This window comes from Halichoerus grypus, chromosome 1 (genome assembly GCF_964656455.1).
Source record: "Halichoerus grypus chromosome 1, mHalGry1.hap1.1, whole genome shotgun sequence".
Lineage (NCBI taxonomy): Eukaryota > Metazoa > Chordata > Mammalia > Carnivora > Phocidae > Halichoerus > Halichoerus grypus.
In genome coordinates this window covers 78,930,516-78,947,472 of record NC_135712.1, presented here as the reverse complement: position 1 = coordinate 78,947,472, position 16,957 = coordinate 78,930,516, and the positions used below count along the sequence as shown (strand labels likewise).

General features: G+C 44.3%; 1 protein-coding gene across 2 annotated transcripts; it reads left to right on the top strand.

The window, feature by feature from the left end:
- Positions 1 to 3,759: 3,759 nt before the first annotated feature.
- Positions 3,760 to 15,983, top strand: ADIPOQ (adiponectin, C1Q and collagen domain containing). 2 transcript variants are annotated; one of them, XM_036066708.2, is made up of 3 exons: positions 3,760 to 3,843; positions 12,480 to 12,701; positions 13,618 to 15,983. In XM_036066708.2, the coding sequence occupies exons 2-3, from the start codon at positions 12,488 to 12,490 to the stop codon at positions 14,136 to 14,138; spliced, it is 735 nt and encodes a 244-aa protein (XP_035922601.1). In that variant the 5' UTR covers positions 3,760 to 3,843; positions 12,480 to 12,487; the 3' UTR covers positions 14,139 to 15,983. The 2 variants fall into 2 exon arrangements, with proteins under 2 accessions (XP_035922601.1, XP_035922604.1); XM_036066711.2 differs by lacking the exon at positions 3,760 to 3,843 and adding an exon at positions 4,688 to 4,800.
- Positions 15,984 to 16,957: the final 974 nt, after the last annotated feature.

The window sequence follows — 16,957 nt, the reverse complement described above, 5'->3', positions numbered from 1 at the left end:
TCACGAGGCTGTCGCTCACCGGCGGTGTAGGATCCCCACAGCCAGGCACCCTCCCACCGCCGTTTATCCTCCGATGTCTGCCCGCAGGATCACAGTTCCCCACTTTGTACCTCAAAACCAACCGCCTGCGATATTCTGTTTGTAGAGATCCAGATCTTCTTATATCTCAGGCTGGTTTCGTGGGTACTCAGAGTGGTCTGGTAGATATCCAGCTCAATTCTGGGGACCAGTTGAAATAGGGTCCCCTACTCCTCCGCCATCTTTCCCCCCTCTATATATCTTATTTTATGAAATATTTTTCATGTCTGTTGCCCATTTTCTAATTGGATTTTTTTTTTTTGTTTAGTTTTGAGAGTTCTTTATACAATCTAGATACAAATCCTTTGTCAGATATATGGTTTGCAAATATTTTGTCTCAGCTTGTAGCTTGCTTTTTTATCCCTGAACAGGGTCTTTCACAGAGCAAAAGTTTTAATTTTGGTAGAATCTCAATTTCCATTGTTTTCTTTAATGGATCATGCCTTTGGTGTCATCTGTAAGAACTCTTTCCCTAGCTCTACTTCCCTGTATTAGTTTCCACAAACTTGGTGACTTAAGGAAGAGAAAATTATTTTCACCTCCTACGAAGGCAGAAAATTCACAAATTATTTTTATGTATGCCATTTCCTGTCATCTCTCTTACTATAACATTTATTCTTAAGTTTTGCCCCCTTTTTCGGCTATTAGCTTTGTTTCCTTGGGTGTAAATTCTTCTATTTGTTGAAGTTGTGGTCAGATTATGTCTGTTGGTACTTAGCCCCGTATCCACTTTTAAATAATCCCCTTTATTCCTGAAGCTGTGGGTCTGAAATGACAGATCCTAGACTCCCTTGCTGAAAGGGCTCCAGTGAGATTCTGCAGAGGGGAGACAGTTGTGTAAGATCAAAAGGGGTAAAGGGAGAAGCTACTGTGTTTCTGGCCACGTCCCTGGCGGTGTCAGCGGCCCTGGCTGCTCTTTGGTACAGTCGTGGAGCCTCTAGCAGGGACAGACACCGAGTGTAGGCTTATAGGCTATGACCCAGTGACAGAGGCCTTTTCCTGATCTCTGGGCAACACCATCTCCTTTCCTTTGCTTCTCCAGCATTTCTAAAATTATTGTGGGAAATTCTTCAACTCAAACAGTATTGGATAGCAGGGGTGGTCCCAGGACAGAGGTTCTCAAAGATATGAATCTAGGATTGCTTATCAGAACTGGGCTCCTTGCCAATGGAAGTGCATTACTAGTAGTCAAAAGCATGAGTGGCAAAACAGATACTTAAATTAGTATTTGAGGTTGCCTTGGATGAAGTGCAATTATAGCCAACTCTTTTTCCTTTTATAGCCAAGAGGCTTTCCTTTCTTGCCATTTGTAGGGATTTGGGGATGGAGCAGAAGGCTGCAGGGTGTGCTTGCTCTGCCGTCTTGCTCCAATATTCTGGATTATTTTTCAAAATCTAGTGATTATGCTACATTATTTCAATTAAGATTATGTTTTAAAAATCACAACTAAGCAAAAATACATGGCGATATTTAGCCACACTTATGGGAAACTTAGTCATGTGGCCTGCTGTTTTAATATCCCCATTCACCAGCTGACAGGGGATTGAACTGCGGCCTTCATACCCCGGAGGAAATGATCACATTTATTTGATTATTTCACTCTAGGTAGTAACAGTTCTGTCCTGGGAAAAAAGACGAGCCTCAAGGCACTCCTGGTTGAATGCTTTTCAGTTACACTCTCTAAGCCAGTATGCCAAGGAATTGCCTCTTTCCACACGGCGACCTTTGTGGCAGATGGCAGATTTCCCTGAGGTCTCAAAATGACAGGCTTTCACAATGTCACTGGCTGACAACCAGACCCAGCCCAGTCTTGGTGTGTTTTGGGGGCTAAAGTCATTCCACCTTGTGCAACAGTTAAAGCTTGCTGTAACCAGCAGTGTTCCCATAAAGTCGGGAGAAAATACTTTTTTTTTTTGCCAACCACAAAGCTACGCTGGAGTGCAAATGTGAATCCTCGGGTCTCCCAGTCCATCAGGAGAAGTAAGAGACATGAGGTATTAGAAAGCATACTAGTTTTGTAGTCAGATCTGGGTTCAAATCTTAGATCTGTACCTTGGACAAGTCACTTAACCTCACTGAACTCCAGATGCTTTATTTGTAAAATACAAGACAGCCATAGCTAAAGAACATTTTTTATTGCCCAACTTGTACCAGATCATATTCTAGGGGTCAGGGGATACAACACAGACAGGCAAAGCACCTGTTCTCATGAAGTCCCCATCATAGTAAGGAGAGACCGATAGTAACACAAACCAAAAGTAAATAAGAAAATGCCACAATAAAAACAACACAGTGATGTAAGCTGATTGAAAGTAGCTGTAGTTTCTCTGTGTTTTCTCTTTGGTCCGACCTACCTGGTAAACGGTATTAAACCTTGTTTTCCCTGGCCCCTTATCTAAGCCAGTGGGCCCTTGGAAAGGGATTCATGACTCCAATCTCAAAGGCCTAATGTGACTTCTCCAGAAAATGTGCATATCACCCGAAGGCCAAGGCCTTATATCAGACTTTTACTTTACTTTGCTGTGGACTTTTAGGCTCTGTGTGGCCAGCAGAGGTGATATTTGGGGGCAGGCATATACTTGCCCGGCCTCTGTCTGAGAACATTTTGTTTCTGAACTTCTTATAGAAGCTATTGCTGGGATCTTGAGCCCTTGCTGGGGTCATGATTTAATGCCTCAGAATTTGTGGCTTGCAGGAACTAGCTCTGATCTTGAGTTTCAAAAACAAAACATGGGTTTGCCAAGAAAGAGTACAAGGTGATGAAAGTTGCCATTTCAAGCCTCAGCCTTCTAGGAACACCTACATGGGTGGCAGCTGCCGGTCCTCCAGTTGCTCCCAGCACAGAGCTGGGTTCCCCAATAGATAGAGTAGGCAATATGCTTAAGGGTCTGGCAAAATGAGGGCTCACATACCCACAAAAAGTTAGCTTTTAAAGACTAATTTGGAATTTTAGAATCAGAAGATCTTGAGAGATGGTATTCTAATATCACATTTTATGGAAGTTTTCTGTTATGTCGAATTTGAATTACATAGTGTTGGGAGCTCCATAACTTTTTGGAATGCAGGGCCTCTAAAGGTCTTACTCTGGCTCGGCCCCACGCCACCCCAGGAGCTTCCTTTTGCCTCGGTTCTCAGAATTAACACACAAAGTCTTCCTCAAATTTGGGGTCTAGGCCAGAGAGTGGAGGATGTGTTCTATTTCTTGTTTTATTGCTGCCCCTCTGACTACTCCCCCCTTCTGAAGTGCTCTGTCTGAACCACACAATCTTACACTTGGTCATGCACAGCGAGCAGGAGCATGGTCGTGGTGGTGGTGATCAGTGTCACTGACTTATTATGGCAAATCTATGGGAAAGGGGGGGGTCTCCTGGACCACTGGACAATTCATTTTATAGGAGGAAGCTTCTTCCTCAGATGCAGAGATGGCTTGTTTTCCTTCTTCTGGACTTCACCCTTGCCCCATCTTCTCTTGTTGTTGTAGGAAGCAAACGTAAGAGCCAAGAGAATGTGAGTGCTGTGACTGAGGATCCACTTGGCTTCCCAAGCCCAATGGGGGTCATAGCAGGTTCCCCAGAGTGGAGACCTGAAGCAGTTGCCAGGGGCAAGGTGCCCACCCACTGGCCTCTGGCCCTCACGGGGTTGGCCAATGGGAAGGGACAACTGTGGGGTGGGGACTGCCTGCCCCCTTGAGTACCAGGCTGCAGAGGCTGGATCATCTCATTTCCATCCTGACTGCAGTTTGTGGGTCTGATTCTACACCTGAGGGTAAGAACAAGTCGATTACAGTTCCAGGCTGGGGGTGGGGGTGGCTGCCTTGCAATGGAGCTTCTGGTTTGGGTTTGCCCAGGCTCTCTTGTCATAGCAGGGTACAGATGGGTACAGGCAAAACTCTGGCCAGGGCAACACTGGGGGAGGCAGACAGGCCTTGGGCTTCTTCCTTGATTCTCCCACAGCTCAAAGAGAAAAGGAGCTGTTTCTCTGATCAAAATGCCTGGGGCCATCTTGAATTTTGACCAATTCACTCTGTGGCAAGATGCCTACCCAGAGAAAAGGTTGGGATCAATGATAAGAGAGGGATGGCCCAGTGATAGAGTTCAATTAAATAAGAAGAGAAGGAAATAATTCACTTCTCAGCTTGACCAGGTAGGCAAAGAAAGAAGCAGATGGAAAGGCAGCTTGGGGAAAGCCTGAGCTCTGACCTCGGGCTGAGTCTGGAACCCAGCTCCACCAGTTGATTCTTCTCAGCAAATACTGATTGAGCAGATTCTATAAGGCCAGACACTGGGTAGAGTTAGTGAGATACAAAGACGAGTGAGACATAATCGTTGTCTGGATTTGAGGGAATCTGTAAATACGGGGATATCCACACAGATGTGGGGATATTTCACAGGATGATTGAGACATTCAAATGAGATAAAGTGAGCTTGGGATATACTGAAAACTTAGGGAAATCTTATTTTTAGACGACATTTTCTGACAGAAACCAGTGGGTCTGCCTGGCCTTTGCCAAACCCAATCCTGTTCACACCAGGGAGTGCTGCGCCTGAGGCATCTGGTTGTTTTCAGTGTAGAGGCAGAGGTCAGAGTGGGAAGGATTTTAGAGATCAGTCCAGCCCTCCTGTGTCAGTGGGTGTGGGTTCCTGGTCTGGAGAGGTTCTGGTTTTCAGATCAAGCTTCATAGGGATGCAGCTACCTCACTCCTGGTGACTCCCTCCATTAGCGGTAAGGTGGGGTCCTCCGGATAAGGTGGGGAAGCAGGGGAGCGCTTTATGCTGGTAGAATACGCCCAAAGGAGCATGAGGGTGTCAGCTTTGTTCTTGAAGCAGAGAAGTAGAAGCAGCTTAACTGGTAGTCCTTGCTGCCTCCCTCCCTTAGTTCTTAAGGAGTTGTAAAGAGAGACACAGGGCTTGCTTCTTGTCCTTTCTAAGGTGGTTGTGGGGAAAATTTCCACTGACTCCTCGTCAAAACAGGAGATTAGTGGTCCCACTTGGCTGAGGTCAGCAGGTAGTAGCTTTGGAGAGTAGAAGTTTTCAATCAGGAATTTTTTCACATGAAGAGAGAATGATCCCAAAAATGTGGATTGGAGGGATGTTCTGCTTTACTAGTTCCTTGAGAATCTATGCAGGTGTGTGTATGTGCGTGCATATGTGTGTGTGTGTGTGTGTGTGTGTGTGTGTGTGTTGGGCGTGGGGATGCTGACAGCTCTCCTAGGGTTGAGTGAAAGTTTTCAGGTAATCCTCCTGGGAGCCGGACAGAATTGAGTTGATTCCTGATTCTGTCATTCATCATTAGGTTGTACCATGTGAAATTGCTAATTTTCTACCATTTTTAACCTTTAAAAATGGCAATTTCATAGAACCCACAAGAGTGGCATGATCTTTTTTTTTTTTCCCCTTCCCAGCTGCTCAGCACTTCTACTGAGAGTTGCATGATCTTAAGCCAGCATCTTGGTCTCTTCAAGTCTTAGATTCTTCTCTATAGCAGAATCAAGAGCAGGGCTATGGGGGAGGTTACATGAAATAACATTTGAAAGTACCTTATGCAATTTCTACTCCAACGTACCCTTGCCAATTTCAAAGTGTTCTCACGTCCCTCATCTTATGTGATCGTATTTAGCAGATTAGGAAGTTGACTATGAGAAGGCTTTTTAGAGGCTGTGTAACGTGATCCAAGCTTACTGGTTTGGAAGTAGAACAACAATGCCTCAGGGGTCATGTCCTTAATCTCTCACTTTCCCCATCTCTAAAGTTGGGATTGTTTTCCTTGCTTCATGGAGTTCTCATAAAGATTAAAATAAATAATAGATAAAATAAATAATGGGTAAAAGCTCCTAGTGTGGGAGCTGGCCTCTATGAGGATCTAATAAATGCATCCTTTCCTTCTCCTTAACTTTCCATTTGTAAAAGCAGGACAGGGGTGACATGATTTCGGGGGTCCAGTCTGGCTCTCAGGGACTTAGTGATCTGTGCTTTAGTGCCCTCTCCCGCTGGAAGACTTGGCACCAGATTTGGTGACTTTCCCCCGCCTAATGCTCTGTTTCCTGCCAGTCCCAAAGGAGACCTCATCCTGCATTTCACAAGATTCTGCTGTTGTTACTGAAATTCCAGCAGGTCAAAGTGGAATTTCTTATATATTTTAACATATGAAAATGAGAGATCATAACACGGCCCTTTAGGATCCAGAGAACATGGTGGCCATCCCCTCATAGTTAGTGAATAGTGCCTCTGTACTGTGTGCCAGGAAAGCCGGTGCAGTAGAAAGAACTTGGGCTTTGGATTTTAAATTACACCCCTGCACTCTTTTCCTTGTTATGCGTGGGCAGAAGTTACTAATCTTCTCTGGTCCTGGGATTTCTCTTGCGGGAGTTGAGTGGTAGGGGTGAAATGAGATGAAAGGGTAAGTGAACGTACAGTGGAGGTCTGTAGCAGGCGGGCCATAAATATTTACTAGTTTTCCTTCTCTTCGCTGCTATATGTGGAAGTTTATAAAGTACTTCATACCTTTAGTCAATTGATTCTCACAATAAGATTGTGAAATAGGCTAGGTAAGGATTAATAGCATTAATAATCACATTTGCAGGCAAAGAGCAGGAGATCTGGGAAATGAGGTGGAGGAACGTAAATCACCCAGCGTGTTCATGGTGGAGCCTAGACTAGAAGCCAGGGCACATGCATCATAATCTGGAGGGCTTCTCAAGCTATTTTCTCTTATGTCCCCCATCCCATGCAGTGTAATATGAAAAGGCAGATGTGTGATCCTGATGCTTTTTTTTCCTCCTCTGAACTATGCCTAAGAGTCCATTTTTTGGGCTTTGGAAGACCAGAATTTTATTGTCCAGCTCCCCTACATTTAAAAGCTCTAGGATTGGGCACCTGGGTGGCTCAGTTGGTTAAGTGTCTGCCTTCGGCTCAGGTCATGATCCCAGGGTCCTGGGATTGAGTCCCTAGTCTGGCTTCCGGCTCAGCGGGGAGTCTGCTTCTCCCTCTGCCCCTCCCCCTGCTCATTCTCTCTCTCTCTCTCTATCCCTCGCAAAAATAAATAAACAAAAATCTTAAAAAAAAAAAAAGCTCTAGGATCTCGGACAGGTCACATAACTTTCCTGAAATTCACTTTCCTCCTCTCTAAAGTGGGTGCAGTCAGAGCTAACATTTATTAAGCTCTGACATGTGCCATGCACTGTTCTAAGTATTTTAAATGGATTATGTCACTTAATCCTCCAACAAATATATGACTGACACATGTTACAGGTAAGAACAAATTATTCTCACCCAAGCACTAAGATCATAGAGCACGTGACCCTGTTCTACTTCACACTGTCTCTCAAAATGGTTGTGAGGATTAAATGAAACATTAAGTGAGGTAAGGACTTTACAAATGGGTTCGGCAAAAACAGAATTATGGGTGGAACTTGGGGTTTAGCTTCATGTTCCATGTAAAAGTTTTCTTTATAGGCACCATTGAGTCTTCGATTACAGTTTCATTTAATAATGTTTTCCCCTGTAGAAATAGAAGTCTTTCCAAATCAAAGTGTAACAATTACCCTCTCTAAACAAAGAGCACAGATAATTTTGGAATACTTTTTTTTTTTGAAAGCGGCACCTCTGCACTGACCTTCAGCTGTTATCCATGGCTGGTCTTTCCACCCAGAACTAGGTAGAAGACAACTTTCTTCTGCAATCAGAATCTGTTGTTAGCATCAGAAACTTCCAAGGATCATGTACCCATCTTCCCCCGACCCCTCATCTCAGTACGTCCACCCCATGCCACTGTCATGGAACCCAGACTCATTGTCCCTGTCAGGGGAGAAATCCATCCATAATACTGAAGTGTTGAGGACAGAATGCCTTCCCTTGGGCTAGGAGAAGAGAATCTTGACTTTTAAAAGAGGAGGAGGAACCATAGAACTCCAGAGACCTTCTGACTTCACACTCTCCCCAACAGTTTGGAGAAAGCCCCCAATCTCCTTCTATCTTTGGGTCCCTCTGTAGTTGCCCCCACCAATTCTCATGTTCTGGACTCTCTCTTCCTACCTCCCTGTGGAAAAGAGCACAGCCTCATAGATTCTGCCCTCCTCATTTTGGGAGAAAGCAAGCACACAACCTCTCAGAGGTCTTCTCAGGACTTGTAAAGCTAACCCTAGAAGGAGAGAGTAGGAAGGTGACAAACACTGAGAAACTTTGAATGCATATGAAGTCTTAAAAGCTCCAGAACAAGTATTCTTCCTAAATACGAAAGGGGCTTGGCTGGTCTCTCCTCCTTGGCTTCTAATCTAACTCACCTCTTTCTTCTTATTTTGGAACAAGCCAAGCCCTATGTTGTGTCTCATTTCCAGCTCCTGTTGACTTCACCCTCCTGAGCCATTGAAATCCAGTAGAGGGCGACAAAGGTACACGTAGATGGTAAGAGGCGCCTTGGCTAGAGATTCACCACCACCAAGGGGCTGTATCTGTTGCTCTGTGGCCTGTCTCTCTGCCCCTCCTTCTATCAGCCTAGCTCATTCTCAATTCTCACTTCACTTAGATCATCTTTTTTTTTTAAAGATTTTATTTATTTATCTGACAGAGAGAGACACAGCGAGAGAAGGAACACAAGCAGGGGGAGTGGGAGAGGGAAAGGAAGGCTTCCTGTTGAGCAGGGAGCCCAATGCAGGGCTGGATCTCAGGCCGCTGGGATCATGACCTGAGCGGAAGGCAGACACTTAACGACTGAGCCACCCAGGGGCCCCTTACTTAGATCATATTAAAACTTGGTATTTACTAAATGATGCAGCAGCTCAATAGAGAGAGGAAATGTTAACTAAAGGTGTCTTTAAACAGCTAGAGAAATCATTTGAGTATTTTAGATCACAGTTTACACCAAAACAAAATATTGAAGATGAATTAAAGAGTGAAATGTAAAATATATCAAACAATAGAAGACAATAAAATAGAATATTTACCAAGACCTAGAAGGGCTAAGAACTGTTTAAAACTTAGAAGCAAAGAAAAATACCAACAGAGTTGACTATAAAAACTAAAACTTCTGTCACTTAAAAATCAGGGTAAACAGGGGTACTTGGGTGGCTCAGTGGGTTAAGCATCTGCCTTTGGCTGGGGTCATGATCCCAGGGTCCGGGGATTGAGGAATCAAACCCCTGCTCAGCGGGGAGTCTGCTTCTGTCCCTCCCTCTGCCCCTCTCCCCATCTCCCTGCTTGTGCTCTCTGCTCTCTCTCTCTCTTTCTCATAAATAAATTAAAAAAAATATATGTATTTTTTTGTAAAGATTTTATTTATTTACCTGACAGAGAGAGACACAGTGAAAAAGGGAACACAAGCAGGGGGAGTGGGAGAGGGAGAAGCAGGCTTCCCGCGGAGCAGGGAGCCCGATGTGGGGCTCCATCCCAGCACCCTGGGATCATGACCTGAGCTGAAGGCAGACGCTTAATGACTGAGCCGCCCAGGCGCCCCTAAAAAAAATATTTTTAAAAAATCAGGGTAAACAAAGGAATAATCTACAGAATAATTACCAGAGAAAATAGTCATGGCGTATATGATAAAGTGTCCGTATAAAGAGCTCACACAAATTGATTCAAAAGCACATTGTATCCCTAATAAATTAAGTGACAAAAACACTAATGGATGTATCATGAATGAAGAAATTAAGTTAGGAAATAGGCCTTTAATAAAATGTACAACTCACTATTGATCAAAGTAGCAAGGTGCCATTTCTTTTGTTCACTAAACTAACAATAGCCAAAATAGGTATTTTTAATTTTGCTGGTGAGAATAGCTAATAGGGTCTTTTACACACACTAACACACTACCTAGTAACAGTGTAACAAACTACAGTTTGGAAATACATGTCAAAAACCTTAAAAATGGGGGTGCCTGGGTGGCTCAGTCGGTTAAGCGTCTGCCTTTGGCTCAGGTCATGGTCCCAGGGTCCTGGGATCAAGCCCCGCATCGGACTCCCTGCTCAGCGGGAAGCTTGCTTCTCCCTCTCCTACTCCCCCTGCTTGTGTTCCCTCTCTTGCTGTCTCTTTCTCTGTCAAATAAATAAATAAAATATTTTTTTTTAAAAAAAGAACCTTAGAAATGTTCATACATTTGGCCCAGTAATTTTACTTATGGGAATATGTCATTATAGAATATCAGTTGGGAAGCTATATGACCAAGGATATTAGCTATGGATTTTTTAAAAAAGATTTTCCTTATTTATTTGACAGAGAGAGAGAGAGAGAGAGAGAACACAAGCAGGGGGAGTGGCAGGCAGAGGGAGAAGCAGGCTTCCCGCTGAGCGGGGAGCCTGATGCGGGGCTTGATCCCAGGACCCTGGGATCATGACCTGAGCTGAAGGCAGCCGCTTAACCGACTGAGCCACCCAGGCATCCCTTAGTTATGGATTTTAAAATAATACTTTAAAGTGGAAGAAAGCTAAAATTTCAACAAAATAGAAATGGTTAAGTATATTTTGACTATATCCACTTGATGAACTAGCACACACACATTTAAAATACTGATTATGAGAATTAGAAAGTGACAAGGCAAAAATAGGGGAATAAAATTTCTATGCAAAGTGTGTTTTTCATTATGTTTAAAAATAAGCAGAGAAAGCCTTGAGACTGGGGATCCTTTTGTTTTCTATAGTTTCCAAAGTGCTTATGTTACTAATTTTATTGAGTACCTGTGTGTGTATGTGTGTGTATATCTATATCTACATCTATATATATACATGAAAGATGAACATATATAAATGAATGAATGAATGATGAGTTGGTTGTGTCCCATTGAGAGGGCACTATAGAGCCCAGGTGATGGGGCATAGAGGTGGGATTCTAGACACCATGCACATTTTGGGGGTAAAATTGCCAATCAGAGTCTTTCCTGCATCCCTCACAGAGGAGCTGTCTCCTGAAGCCAAACCCAATTCTAGAGACTTTGCATAACTCTTGAGAGACAAGCAGACTGATGAAAAATAGTGAGTCTTTGGAGTAAAAAAAATACACATGGACTGTGTTTAACTCAGAATCAGGTTCATGGGATTAAGCACCTTTCAAAGCCCACAGAAGGTTTTAGTGATGCCTGTGATCCAGGATCCTAGGACCTATTCCCCTTTTTGTGGTGTTTTTTCTCAACTCCCTGGTGAGAGAGGGTTGGGGAGACTAAGATTCTGGCTATCAAGAGGTGGGGGACTAAGATCACCCTAATATCAGAGGCAGAAGCTGGGAGGACATATATATATATATATATGTCCCCGCCCACCTGTGCCACTTGAGCTTTTTTGCTGGGGCTCCCAGAATACATATTTCCAATATCCTCCCCTCTCCAGCCTTCTTTCCCTCTTCCTCTCTCCTTTTCTTCCTCCCTCCCTCCTTCCCTCCTCTCTCTGGCCCTCTTGCTCTTTCTTTTCTCCCTTAGAAAGATATTTATTTTGTCCCTACTCTGTGCTGGTAGTATGTTAGGCTTTGCCCCCTGGTACTTGTAGTTTAAGGGGGGAAATGAATGAACAAATCAGGAATTACAGGATAGTGCAGGAAGTGCAACGCTGGAGGTAAGCGAGGGCACTGGGGGTGTGCAGAGGAGGAACCAAGAACTCAGATTGGAGAGGGAGGACTTGCTGAGAGAAGACATCCCAACTCAGTCCTGAAGGCTGTGGAGGGATCAGGCAGGTGAGGAGGTGTAGTGAAGGGTAGCCCAGGCAAAGTGTCAGCAGTCCTGCTGTCCCACTGTCCAGCAGTCATCCTGATGAGAGAGTGTGTCTCTGGTTGTCTGATTAACGTAGAGAGAGGCTGTGTGCATGTGCGTGTGCATTGTGTAAGTGTGTGTACATGTGTGTGCATTCATATGTATGCGTGCATGTGTGTATGTGTGTGCGCACATGTGTAATAGACCAAATGGTCTAACGTGTGATCCAAGAGATGGGGAGAGGAAGAAAGAGAATGAGAGAGAGAGAGAGAGGAGGAATAAACAAAGAAATGAGGGAGGGAAGTAGAGAAGAAAAAGGAAGGAGCCAGAGAGAGAGAGAAGTTGGTTAGAGTTGAAGGGGATGATCTGAGTCGTCATCCTTGGAAAACTCAAGGGAGAGATTCTTGACAAATGGACTCTCGGTATTTGGCCCAAGGAGCCTGGTCCTGTGCTCAGATATGAGGCAGTTGGAAGAGTGTTGTCCTGCTCTCACTGAACTCACAATCTGTTGAGGAAAGGAGATTACACACAAAGAATAATGCTAAGTGTTGCAAATTTCAGGGCAGAAAGAGATCAAGGCGGGTGGAAATAGACAAGTCTTCTGGAAGAGGTGAGTGTCAAGAGAGCAGATCTCAGAAGGGGACTCTGCGGAGGTGGCCCGAGTCCTGCGTAGGTCCAGATGGAGTGTGTTGCGTGGTGTGTGCTTTCGTGGCTGACAATGTGGATCTGGGTTCCAGGGCTCAGGATGCTGTTGCTACGAGCTGTTCTACTGCTACTAGTCCTGCCCACTCAGGGCCAGGACTCCGTGACAGAAAAGCCTGGAGTCCTGCTTCCTCTGGCCAAGGGGGCCTGCACAGGTTGGTTGGCAGGCATCCCAGGGCATCCTGGCCACAATGGGACCCCAGGCCGTGATGGCAGAGATGGCACCCCTGGCGAAAAGGGTGAGAAAGGAGATCCAGGTAAGAATAAGGTTTTTGTCTTCCTCCATTGTAGACTTCTCCTGGGTAGAGGAGAGCTTCTGGAACTATCCAAAGGCATTAGCTATTGACAAAGGCCGAGACAAAGGGAGGAAGTAATTTTTCTTTTCTGTGATCCATAAGCAACCCGAAGTGAATTTTGGGTTGGCCTTCTGGTCATGAGAATAGGTCGTACCTGTAAAACCAGTACCCTCGACTCTGCTCTATCGACATCATGGTCCCTGTACCCTTTCCCATCCCCGCCTCATCCGTCACTCTTCCCAATCTCTTCACATTGTTTCCCTTCATTTCCACTTAACTCCCATTCTGCCCAGTGGCATTTACACTCAACGCACCCTCGTAGCTCACAGTCCTGCTCCTGGGGAACTCTTGGTATAGGTAAGAAGATAAGTCTAAAGCACAAGGCTGTTAAGGATTACTACAATAAAGTCGATTCCAAATATGCTTAACTGAATGTGGACAAATGCCCAACGTATGGAACAGAGAGAAAATGCTCTCAATGAAGATCTAGATTAGCAATGAAGGCTTTAAGGAGGAGGCAGAGCTTGAGTCAGGCCTTGAAGTATGGGTAGACAGAATAAAGGAGGGAGGGCATTCTGGCCAGAGGGGATAGAAGAGCAAAAGTAGGGTTGGTTGAGTCAGCATATAAAGGGTTGGCAAGGTGGAGGGTCTATGATGGAGACCTTTAGGAAATAAGGTTGGAGATGAATTTATGGAAGCCTGCTGGGGGATGGAGCAGGAGAAGGTATAACTCACCTCTTTGGGAGCTCCCTTTGGTTCCTTGCTCCGTAAGTCAGGCAGGTTGTGGGTAAGGTCCATAGGGACAGTGTTTTAGGTTAGAACTAACCTAGGCAGTAGTTCTGTTCCTTATGGTCACTGAGGTCTTGTCATTCTCTAGGTCTTGTTGGTCCTAAGGGTGACACTGGTGAAACCGGAGTAACTGGGGTTGAAGGTCCCCGAGGCTTTCCAGGAATCCCGGGCAGGAAAGGAGAACCTGGAGAAAGTGCCTATGTACATCGGTCAGCATTCAGTGTGGGATTGGAGAGCCGGGTCACTGTCCCCAATGTTCCCATTCGCTTTACCAAAATCTTCTACAATCTGCAAAACCACTATGATGCCACCACTGGAAAATTCCACTGCAACATTCCTGGGCTGTACTACTTCTCCTACCACATTACAGTCTACTTGAAGGATGTCAAGGTCAGCCTCTACAAGAAGGACAAAGCTATACTCTTCACCTATGACCAGTACCAGGAGAAGAATGTGGACCAGGCCTCTGGCTCTGTGCTCCTCCATCTGGAAGTGGGCGACCAAGTCTGGCTCCAGGTGTATGGGGATGGGAATTCTTATGGGCTCTATGCAGATAATGTCCATGACTCTACCTTTACAGGCTTCCTTCTCTACCATGATACCAACTGATCACAACTAACTTAGAGACTCCTCCAGGCCAAACAACCCAAAAGTGAAAGAACAGTCCATGGGTTTTCAGTGGAGTTAAGAGATTAATTTTGTTATCCAGTTGGAGGGCTCTGAACATTATTCATTCATTTACTCATTCATTCATCAAGTACCTTTTCAAAAAAATCATATACTATGTTCCTTGTCCTGAAGAAGACATGGTCCCTGGCCTCAAGAGTCTGTTATGTAGTAGCAATGAAAGGTTAATAATATTTCTGGGGGTGATTCACATATATGGTAAGATATCGAACTACCAGAAAGTATTTGACAGTGCTATTCTGTGTCCACTGTTTTTCCTCATGTTCATGCCAATCCTGGGAGGTACACAGGAAAGATATTATTCTCCTCATTTTATGCTTGGGTCCTGAGCCTGAGAGAGTTAAATGAATGCCTAAGCTCACACAGGTATTAAGTGGCAGAGTTCGAAGGCAAACCCAGGTCTGTAGACCTTCTCCCCTAGGCCCTGCCCTTTGTTTAGGAGTACATGGCCTCTTGGGAGTGTTGGTAGGGGTCTATCACCCAGCTCACCTGAGGGCCTCTGAGTGGTCTTCATGGTGAGTTAAGCCTTTCCCCCGTAGAGGTCCCTCAGAGGTGATTCTATGACTAGGTCCCATCCCCGCTGGACCACTAATTACTCTGTACTTCTGCTTCTCTGTCTTTCTTTATGCTCTTCTCTCCAGCTCAGAAAGCTACCTTTACCTCCACATGGTGAAATTCTCCCTGTTCCTCAAAACCACCTAGTCAGGAAGCTTCTCTGATGTGATAGCTCTCTCCTGCAAACCTTCCTCACACACTCTGCCCCTGTGCCCCTCTATGTATTACTCTGGATGAGAATCCTGGGTATGAAAGACATCCTTCTCCCAGGCCAGAGACAACTGCCTGGAAAGGACTGTGCTTCCTTCACCTCTGAGTCCCTTTGCAGGTCCTTGATAAATGCCTCATGAAGACCAGTCTCTTGAATCTCATCTCTACCCAGGATTAACTCCAGTTCAGTCTCTTCATATAACTAATCCTTATCTACAGAAACATTTTCATTTTAGGAACTCTCTGAATTTAAGCACCTAATCCTTGTTACACTGGATAGTTTGAATCTTTTCCACTGAGGTTTGGGATGACTGTTCTTTCCAGAATACTTAAAGAATTTTCCCTGAAGAAGGTAGCTTGAGCCTGCTATGCAAAACCTACAAAGGAATTTGGAAACCATTCTTCCTTGAGTACCAACAGGGTCTGGAAAGACCTGGGCCTTCTGAATCTATCCTTGTTCTTTAAGAATTAAAAGAAGAAGAAGAAGAAGAAAGAAGAAGAAGAAGAAGAAGAAGAAGAAGAAGAAGAAGAAGAGAAGAAGAAGAAGGGGAGGAGGAAGGAGAAGAAGAAGAAAAATACTATCTGAGATGATGGATATATGAACTAGCTTGATTGCAGTGATTATTTCATGTTTATCTACAGCAAACCAGCACATTGTACATGTAAATATATACAATTTTTAGTTGTCAAACATTTCTAACAAAAAATAAAGAAGTATAGGTGGTTGATGATGGTAAATATCCTCCCAGGAGACAATAGCTTGAGTAACACTTTTCAAAGTTTTTAGCAAAAGCAGAATTAATAGCATTCTGTATAAACAGAAATGGGAAACTTTTTTCTTTTGCTCTCAGTTTTAAATTCTGAATTATTCCCTTTTGTGTATTGCTCATCATTAAGTGATTATTATTTCTACATACTAAACTTCGTCTTTTACAGTGTTTGCACATCATCATTTTCTACAAGTAAAGATATTGTTCAGCATTAAAAGTAGAAGCACTTGAATCACACGCCTTTTGTTTTCATTTTTTGGAGAAAGACATAGGGTTTAGAGAGGGTTGAAGGGATAAATTGCATGTTGGGACTCTATGTTATGAATGACAGAAAACCCAACTCTCACTTGAGAGGAAAAAAAAAAAAAGAATTCCCTTGCATGATGGAAACTACCAGAGCAGCTATTCTGTCATTAGGTAAGGCTTGAACCAGAGGCTCAAGGGATATCAAAGACCCTTTTTCTATCTGTCCTTCCAGCAGTGTAGGCTTAACACTCAGGCTAGGCTTAACACTCAGGCTCTATACAGTATACTGCTAGGCTTTTCATCACGATATCAAATAGACTGACTGGCAGCCTGCCAGCTCTGGTATCCTCCCACCACATCATCTGGCTAAAGGCACATCCTCTTTTCTGGTGGTTCCCATGGAGGAGAGTGGAAGTTCTCTTTTCCAGAAGCCCCAGCAAGTATATCCTTGCATCTCACTGGCTCTCACTAGGTTGTATGCCCATCTCTGACCAATTACTTCAGTCAGGAGGATGGACTATACTTATTGACTTAAGTTGATTAGGGCTCAAGCTGGAGAAAGGGTATTTTCTCTAATTCAAAACACAGTTATCAGCAGTGGGAGAGTGGATGACGAATGTGAAAACACCTGTCCACCATGAACTCTTAGTGTTATGTTTGAATTTTCTTAGGTTTCTCAGAAAGATATTGCTGAAGATTACTGTTGGTTTTCTCTAAAATTTCAACAAGTAGTGGACATCTGGTCATGCTCGCAGCCCACATCTGGGTAGGGTGGGATCTTCACAGCATTGGACTGGACATGGGGTCACTCTCACTTTAAGCTCTCTGGAGCAGGGCCAATTCTTTGTGGAAACAGAGAGAGCAAATCTGCACAGCCCCTCCTGAGAGGAACTGTGGCCAAGATTTTAGGATTAAGGGTCCCATGATATCTTCACGGTCCCATCATATCTTCAAATATAA

Coding starts and splice junctions, on each gene's coding strand:
- ADIPOQ (XM_036066708.2), top strand. CDS start 12,488: ATGCTGTTGCTACGAGCTGTTCTACTGCTACTAGTCCTGCCCACTCAG. Junction 12,702..13,617: donor GGGTGAGAAAGGAGATCCAG/GTAAGAATAAGG, acceptor GTCATTCTCTAG/GTCTTGTTGGTCCTAAGGGT.